General features: G+C 53.8%; 1 protein-coding gene across 1 annotated transcript in view; it reads left to right on the top strand.

The window, feature by feature from the left end:
- Window positions 1-9,018, top strand: part of C30H2orf42 (chromosome 30 C2orf42 homolog) — a 19,637-nt gene extending 10,619 nt beyond the window's left edge. Inside the window, exon 8 of the mRNA XM_088068198.1 lies at window positions 8,561-9,018. Within this exon, the coding sequence (XP_087924324.1) occupies window positions 8,561-9,018 (458 nt within the window). The remainder of the gene's footprint in view (window positions 1-8,560) is intronic.
- The last annotated feature ends 262 nt before the right edge of the window (window positions 9,019-9,280 follow it).

Here is a 9,280-nt window from a genome sequence, read left to right on the forward strand (position 1 = left end):
CAGCGCTGGGAATGGCACAGGGACAGCCTGGGGACAACAGTGTGCCAGGCACAGGGACAGTGAGGTGACAGCTCTGGGACATGTACAGGGACAATGAGCACCTAGCTATAGGACATGTATAGGTACAGGTACAATGAGGGGACAGTGGTGGAACAGGTTGAGGGCATGGGAACTGTGCTGGGACAGGCACTAGGCATAGAGACAATTAAAGAACCGAGCTGTGACAGACACGGTGATAACTTGGGCACTGCTGGGACAGGCTCATGGAAAATGAGGGGACAGCTCTGGGACAGATAGAGGCACCGGGACAATGAGGAGATAATGGCAGAACAGGCACAGGGACAGTGAGGGGACAGCAGTGGTATAGGTACAGGGACAATGAGGGGCTAGCCCTGGGACATGTACAGGCACAGGGACAACGAGGGAACTGTGCTGGGAGAGTTACAGGGCACTGGAACAGTGCTGGGACAGACACTGGGCAAGGAGACAATGATGAAACAGAGCTGGGACAGCCACAGGGACAACCTGGGGACAGCCCTGATACAGGTACAGTCATGGGGAAAGTGCTGGGACAGGTACTGGGACAATGCAGGGACTGTGCTAGGACAGGCATGGGGACAACCTAGGGACACTGCAGGGATAGGTACAGGGCTCTGGGACACTGAGGGAACAGTGCTGGGACTGGCAGAGGCATGGGGACTGTGCTGGGACTGGTACTGGGACAATGATGGGACAGGTACAGGCATGGGGACAATGAGAGGACAGTGCTGGGACAGGTACAGGCACGAGGAAAGCCTTGGAACAACGATGGGAATGGTACAGCCACAAGGACAATGAGGGGACAGTGCCGGCACAGGTAGAGGGCACGGGAACCGTGCTGGGACAGGGACAGAGCAAGGAGACAATTAGGGAACTGAGCTGGGAAATGCATGGGGAGAACTTGGGGACAGGTACAGAGCATGGGGACACCAGGGGAACGGCATTGGGACTGGTAACAACATGGGGACAGAGCTGGGACAGGTACAGGGAAAATGACGGGACAGCATTGGGACAGGCACTGGGCAAGGAGACAATTAGGGAACTGAGCTGTGACAGGCACAATTAAAACCTGGGGACAGTGCTGGGACAGGTACAAAGCACGGGGCACCGAGGGAATACCACTGGAACAGGTACAGGCATGGGGAAAGTGCTGGGACAAGTACTGGGACAATGCGGGGACTGCGCTAGGACAGGCATGGGGACAACCTAGGGACACAGCAGGGATAGATACAGGGCACAGGGAGACCGAGGGATCATCGCTGGAACTGGCAGAGACATGGGGACTGTGCTGGGACAGGTACAGGCACAAGGGCAGCCTTGGAACAACGATGGGACAGGTACAGGCATAGGGACAACGAGGCAACAATGCTGGGACATGCACAGTGTATGGGGACCATGCTGGGACAGGTAATGAGCAATGAGACAATAAAGGAATGGTGCTCGGACAGATACAGGCATGGGGACAATGAGGGGACAGAGCTGGGATAGGTACAGGGAGAATGAGGGGACAGAACTGGGACAGGCAAAGGGACAACCTGGGGATAGTGCTGGGACAGGTACAGGTAGGGAGACAATGAGCGGACAGCTCTGAGACAGGCACAGGCATGGGTACAGTGCTTTGAACTGGTACAGGTAAAATGAGGGGACAGTGCTGGGACATGTACAGGCACAGGGACAATGAGGGGACAGTGCTTGGACAGGTACAGGGCACCAGTACAGTGCTGGGACAGGCAATGGGCAAGGAGACAATGAGGGGATAGTGCTGGGACAGGCACGGGGACTACCTAAGGATATGCTGGGACATGTACAGGCACAGGGACAGCCTGGGGACAATGGTGGGACAGGCACAGGGACACCAAGGGGACACAGCTGTGCCCTGCCCATGTGCACACCTTTGATCCTTTCTGACATTGAAGGACCAATGGAGAGAGAGAGGAGGTTTCACTTCGTAATTTCTCCTGTTCTTCTAGACCTGTTGGAAGTCACCAGGCCTCGTAAATTAATCCATTCCCTCATTAATTTATCCATACCCTCATTAATTAATCCATGCCCTCATGAGGTAATCCTTACAATATCTAACCTGACCTTACAGTGAGGGCAGCCTGCATCCCTTCAGTCCCTCTTCCACAGGCATCAACAGACAAAAGAAGGCATTTTCAAGCCACCTCTAACAGTACAAGCTCCAATCCTCACCTCCCAAGCACATCACCCATCCCAACCTACCAAAAAATTGAACAATAACATGGAAAAATTGAATTATTTAGTGTTAGGCTTTGGGTTAGGGTTAAGGTTAGTGGCTAGGGCTAGGTTTAGTGGTTAGGGTTAGGTTTAGGTTTTGGGTTTGGGTTTAGGGCTCTGGAGTTGTGAATTCCCAAATCATTAATTAGACATGGCAGGAACAGCAGTTAATCCAGAATCCACCATCCCTGGCAGAATCCAGGCTCTCTGGGCCCACAGAGCTTTTCTGAGCTCCAGGATTACCAGGAATGCCACAGGAACGTGCGCAAAGCATTGAGAGCACAAATTGCATATGCAGGAATGGACCAAAGCACAGAAGTTTCACGGACAGACACCAGCCATAAATCTGGGCTTCCCTTCCCTTACCTCACCACTTCAACACCCAGCAGCCAGAATGAATCCTGCTTTTCATCCAGAACAACTGAGACATTAAATAATAATGTACTAAAAATGCAAATCTGTCAGCAGGGATCTCCTGCAGCTCTCTTTGATGAGATCACGTTCCCCTCTCTGAAGGCAGCTGGGGGAGGAGAGAATGAGAAAATACAGAATTAAACCATTCCCACTCCAGGTGTGGCTGGTTTGGGACCTCCTCCCTTAATTATGGCATTTCCAATTCCCTGCCTCCACCTGGCAGGTGCGGGAGCAGCAGAGGAACAGCCCCGAGTGCAGCTCACCTGAGCAGGCTCTGGATGGCAGGAACACACAGCGCGCAGCTCGGGGGTACTGCCATCCCTGTCCAGGGGACAGGGACGGGCACGGGAGAGCCTGGGGACAGCGCTGGGAGAGGTACAGGAACAGGGACAATGAGGTGATAGTGCTGGGACAGGTACAGGCCCAGGGATATTGAGGGGACAGTGCTGAGACAGGTAGAGGCATGGTGACAATGCTGGGACAGCCTGGGGACAGTGCATAGACAAGTACAAGGAAAAAGAAGGGACAGCACTGGGAAAGGTACAGGCACAGGGACAATGAGCAGGGAGTGCTGGGTCAGGTATAGGGAATGGGGACAGTGTTGGGACAGGCTGTGGGCAGGGGGACAATGAGGGAAAAGAGCTGGGACAGGTACAGGCACAGTGAGAATGAGGGGAAAGGGCTGGGACAGGTACAGGTCACAGGGACACCGAGGGAATAGCACTGGAACAGGTATGTACATGGGGACACTGCTGGGACAGGTACAGGGACAATGAGGGGACAGTGTTTTGACAGGTACAGGCAGAGGGACAATGAAAGGACTGTGCTGGGATGGGTACAGGGCACAGTGTCAGTGCTGGGACAGGTACTGAGCAAGGAGACAATTAAGGAACAGATATGGTTCCTACAGAACAGACAGGCACAGGTACAACCTGGGGGCAGAGCTAGGACAGGTACAGGCACAAGGGCAATGAGGGGACAGTGCTGAGACAGGTACTGGCATGGGGACAATGATGGGACTGCGCTGGGATTGGTGTAGGCACTGGCAAAATGAAGGAACAGGCCTGGGACAGGCACAGGAACAACCTGGGGATAGTTCTGAGACAGGTACGTGGCACGGGGACACTGAGGGAACAGCGCTGGGACAGGTACAGGCATGGGGACAGTGATGGGACAGGTACAGGGGCATTGAGTTGATAGTGGTGGGACAGGTACAGGCTCTGGGACAAGGAGGGGACATCTTTGGGACAGGTACAGGCAGAGGGACAATGAGAGGACAGTGCTGGGACAGGTTCAGGTCACGGGGACAAGGCTCGGACAGGCACTGGGATAGCAGACAATTAGGGAACAGAGCTGAGACAGGCATGGGCACGTTCTGGGGACAGAGCTGGGACAGTTACAGGGCATGGGGACTCCGAGGGTACAGATCTGGGAGAGGTACAGGCATGGGGACAACCTTGGGACAGCGCTAGGACGTACAGGCACAGGGACAATGAGGGGGCAGTGCTGAGACAGGTACAATCACAGGGGCAAACTTGGGCAGTGCCGGAACATGTACAGGCAGCGTGACAATGAGGGGACAGAGCTGGGACAGGTACGGGCACAGGGACAATAAGGGGACAGAGCTGGGACGAGCACTGGGACAACCAGGGGACAGGGCTCAGATAGGTACAGGGCAGGAGGACACCGAGGGAACCACTCTGGGTCAGGTACAGGGATAGTGCTAGGACATGTACGGGCATGGGTATAGTGAGGGGACAGAACTGGGACAGGCAGGGGGACAATGAGCGGACAGGGCTGGGACATGTACACCGCACGGGGACAGTGCTGGGACAGGTACAGGGCTTGGGGACTCAGAGGGAACAGCACTGGGACTGGTAAAGTCATGTGGACAATGAGGGGCCAGTGCTTGCACATGTAAAGGCACAGGGAAAATCACGGGATGGCACTGGGACAAGTATAGGTACAGGCACAATGAGGGGACAGTGCTGGGACAGGTACAAGGCACGGGGACCATGCTCAGACAGGTACTGGGCAAGGAGACCATTAGGGAACTGCTCTGGGAGAGGCCCTGGGACAACCTGGGGACAGAGCTGCAACAGGTACAGGGCATGGGGACTCCGAGGGAAAAGCGCTGGGACAGGTACAGGCACGGGGACAATGATGGGATGGTGTTAGGACAAGTACAGGCACAGGGACAATGAGTGGAGTGGCAAGTGGACAGTGCTGGGACAGGTACAGGGACAATGAGGGCACAGTGCTGGGACAGGTACATGAGCTGGGATAGGCATGGGTATAATGAGGGGTTGGTGCTGATACAGGTACAGTCACAAAGACAATGAGGGGACAGCGCTGGCACAGGTACAGGAACAATGAGTGGATAGTGCTGGGATACACACAGGGCACAAGGACAGCCTCGGGACAGTGCAGGGGCAGGTAGTGTGACAATGAAGGGACAGCGTTGGGACAGGTACAGGAATAGGGACAGCCAGGGGAGAACGGTGTGTTAGGCACAGGGACAGTGAGTGGACAGTGCTGGGACAGTTAAAGGGACAATGTGGGGACAGCATTGCCATAGATAAAGGAACAATGAGTGGACAGTGCTGGGATAGACACAGGGCACAAGGACAGCCTGGAGACAGTGCAGGGACAGGTACAGGGACAATGAGGGGATAGCACTGGGACAATTACAGGCACAGGGACAGACTGGGGACAACAGTGGGAAAGGCACAAGGACAGTGAGGGTACAGTGCTTGGACAGGTACGGGCACGTAGACATCCTGGGAACAACAATGGGACAGGTACAGGGAAAATGAAGGGTTTGCGCTGGGACATGTACAGGGCACGGGAATCGTGCTGGGATAGGTACTGGGCTGTTACCGCTGAAGATGAATAGATCACGTGGACACAGGTCGAGGTGTGGTGAAAGAAAGAGCAGAGTTTATTTTTCCTCCCAGGATTTATAGGCTTGTGGCCACGGTCAGGGATTGGATGGTCAGGATAACACTTTCTCACTGCACTGGCCATGAGAGATGCCCATCACAAGACGTGTAACAGAAAGAATGTACACATATCTATGTTTACAGTTACTCTCCTGGGAAAGTCCTTAGAAAACTATGTTAGCAAGCTCAGAAGCTGAGTTTTCAGGGCGACATCTCACCCTTTTTGGTTTAACAAAAAGAAAAGAAAAAAGAAAAATGAACAAAGAAACTAGCAACATTATAAACAATCAAAAAATAAATACTAGGAAAATACTATACTCCATACAATCAGAAGGCTGTAATTTCAGGGTGATATCTCACCCTTTCGTTATTACAAAAAAAACCCAGAATAACAACAAAACTCAAAAATTAAATGAAACAAATGTCCAACATCAACACCTGGTTGTGGATGGGTCCCAATTTGGTCACAGAGGCAGAATCCATGGCCAAATTGAAAGGTGCCTGGGAAAACAACTGAAATGCTATGACAGCAGCCTGTAATTCTATCAATTGGGCTGATCCAGCCTCATGACTCTCTAAAACCTGCCACTCAGATCCATCCTTCCAGGTAGCAATGGCATTTCCAGTGTTTTCATTGGCCTATGATACCTGTGGAATGCAAATCTGGAGTGGCAGTGAAAAAAACCAGCGACATCAATGGAAAGATTAATGTAATAAACTTGACGAGCAGAAACTGCTTGCAGAACCTCCTCCAGCATCTACTGTGCCTGTGGGGTCAGTGTCAGAGGTGACTTTAAAATCAGAGTCCCCCTTTAATAGACCAAACAAGGGAGACAGTTGTGTCATGGTCAGTCCCATATAAGGACACAACCATGTAAAAGTCCATTAATATCTGGACATCATTCATGCAGTGTCTGCACTGAATGCAAAAAAAATAATTGCACCTCCAGATGTGGGACTGTTCATCCCAAAATTATTTTGACCCTCAAATAATTTCAGGGAGGTTGTAGAGACAAGCAGCAGGAAACTGCTTGCAAACTCCAGAGACGGCTAGAGCCCCATATCATCGGCAAATGCCGGCAACTTTTCACAAGCCTTATGACAAAACCTCCATTGATATCTCTGCGTGGGCTCAGCATTAATGATAGCTGGCACCAGAAACACAAATTTTGGTCTGTCATTGGGATGCAAAGGAATTGTAAAGAAACAATCTTTCAGATCCACAATGAGGACTAGCCAATCAACAGGAAGCATGGCAGGTGATGATATAGGTCTTGATACAGAAAACAGGAATGTCCCAGGGACTGGTCGAAGCTCCAGATCACCATGATCCAACTGTTCTTGCATCAAGTCACGGAGGGTGACTAGTCTATCATGAGAGAAGACAACAGAAAATGATGAACAAAGAGTCAGTCTCAAGTTCTTCTTTGCATAGAATGTGTCAGCATCGGGTCCAAGGGTCACTCTGGGGCCCGTCAGCAAACCAGACAATCATGATGTCCATGCCAGTGTCAAGAAGCCCGCTGAGGCTAATCTCTGACAGCATCTCATCAAGGATGGACAGGGTGCAGACCTGTTCAGGATGATCCCTGGCTGTCAGAACAGCAGTCCAGTGACCCAGGGAGGTCCAGGGAACCGGAAGCCACCATCTCCCCACAGCTGGTTCTCAGCTCTCTGAACATAAGGGGCGTTCTAATTGGGAACGGCGAAAAAGAACTACACGGACTCTCAAGGGAGTCAGAACAGGAGAAAATCTTAGTTTATTACTACAGGCTTGTTTTTATAGACAGATACGTGGAAAGTACAGAAAGGAAACTCTTATTGGTTAGCAAATTAACACATCACTATCATTGGTCAGTGGCACAACACCCCCTGACCTTCTCTTGCAAGGAAAACAAGAGGACAGACAAACAGCACCGGGCAGTTGTTTTTTGTCTTTGAGGATTGTTTTGAAATCCTCCTATGAATTTCTCAGGCTAGCTGTCAGGCAGGACTGAGAGGCCATGGGGCCTGCAGCCTGCTCCAAAGCTAGCATCCACACACAAGACTCAAAAGGCACAAAGTGAGCAAACCCGGGTCCTGCAGGGATAAGAACAGGAGGGGTGAGTGTGGAACCCATGGCAGAAATGCACCCCAGGAAATCCGAACCAACATCCACTAGGTGAGCAATGATGCCCTTGGCACTGGTATTCAACCACGCCACAAGAAGAGCACTCATGCCCTCACCCACCGGACCAAAGCATTCGGAAGCACATGGAATGCCTGATACACTCAGTTGCACAGTCATCTGACAGGAGGACAAAGTCCACAGGCCAGCTGAAGAGGCTCCAGCAGCCTTGGACCCCTTTGTCCATGGAGGCCACCGGCTTCTGTCCCACGGCAGCACCACCGGAGCCAGTGGTAAACAGCGCAGCACCCCGAGCTGCTGTGGCCGCAGGAGGCGACAGGGGAGGGCCACCTCCAGCCGCAGGCTCGGGTGATGGCCAGGAACCCGAGGCGGGGTGGGTTGGAGCCAGATCGCACGGCCTGCCTCCAGCACTGGGGGGGACCAAGGCGCCGGTAGAGGCACAGCCGGCAGAGCTGCAGCAGTGTCCTGCTCTGCTGCCACGGGACAACCCAGGCTCACAGGAGGGAAATCCCGCAGCACGGGGCTGGCAGAATCCACCCCCACACCCCACGAATCTGGCGCGGGGGGATCAGCGCTCGGAATCGCCCCTAACAGCGTTTCTTCAGGGGCGAAAAGTTCAAAAAGCAGCCCCGGCCGCTCCTCCACTGGAAAAGTGTGCGCGGCTGCCGGCGCAGAGCCTGGGCCTGTCCTGTCCCCCACCGTGGGGCAGGGCACAGCCCAGCCACAGCAGGGACATGGGACCGACCCTGAGGTATCCCCCAGGGCCAGTGCCGCCCCCCGTTCAGGCAACCCCTCACAGGTCTGCGCTGGGAGGGCACACAAAGGAGGCGACCCCACCCCAAGCTTACACTGTCAGGGCGCTGGCCGAGGCGGCATTACGACCCCAGGTCCGTGGCGCCCCTGACGGCTCTCTGGCAAGGATCCAACCCCACCTCAGGCTTACGCCTCTGGGGAGCCAGCCGAGGTGGCGTTACCCCCACCGGTCCAGCGGCGCCCCCGTTCAACCTGCTGGGGGCCCCGGCGATCCCAGGGGAGCCGACCTCAGGACCCAAGACACAGCCGCCCCCAGGCTCCATGCCACCGGGGGAGAGGGAGAGCCTCGCCCCGCTCCCACAGCCGGAGCCGGAACCAGAGCCAGACCTCTCACCCAGGGCAGAGGAAGCAGCTCTCAATCTGGCAGAAGAGGACGCGCAGCTCCTCAGAATGCTGCCGCACCTTCACCAGATCCCCAGCAGCCAGAGCAGCTGGGGTTCATAATCGACCAGCAGAGCCTCAATCAGGGAATCACCTAAAGCGTCCCAAGCCGACTTCGAAAAAATCGCCTCAACCACAGGGAAAAACCCCTCAATTCTGCCATACTCACACAATCGCTGAAAGTCAGCATACGAAACATCAATCCCTTTGTGATCAAACACTACACGCCATAGTTCCATAACCAGGCCCTCCGTAGGAGAGAACCCAAAAACAGCCATAGCCACAGGCTAGACAGTACCCTGTAACCGTCACGTGCAAGACACGT

The sequence above is a fragment of the Pseudopodoces humilis genome, chromosome 30, assembly GCF_049639895.1.
Source record: "Pseudopodoces humilis isolate 2021_Gansu_Grassland_sample_001 chromosome 30, ASM4963989v1, whole genome shotgun sequence".
NCBI lineage: Eukaryota > Metazoa > Chordata > Aves > Passeriformes > Paridae > Pseudopodoces > Pseudopodoces humilis.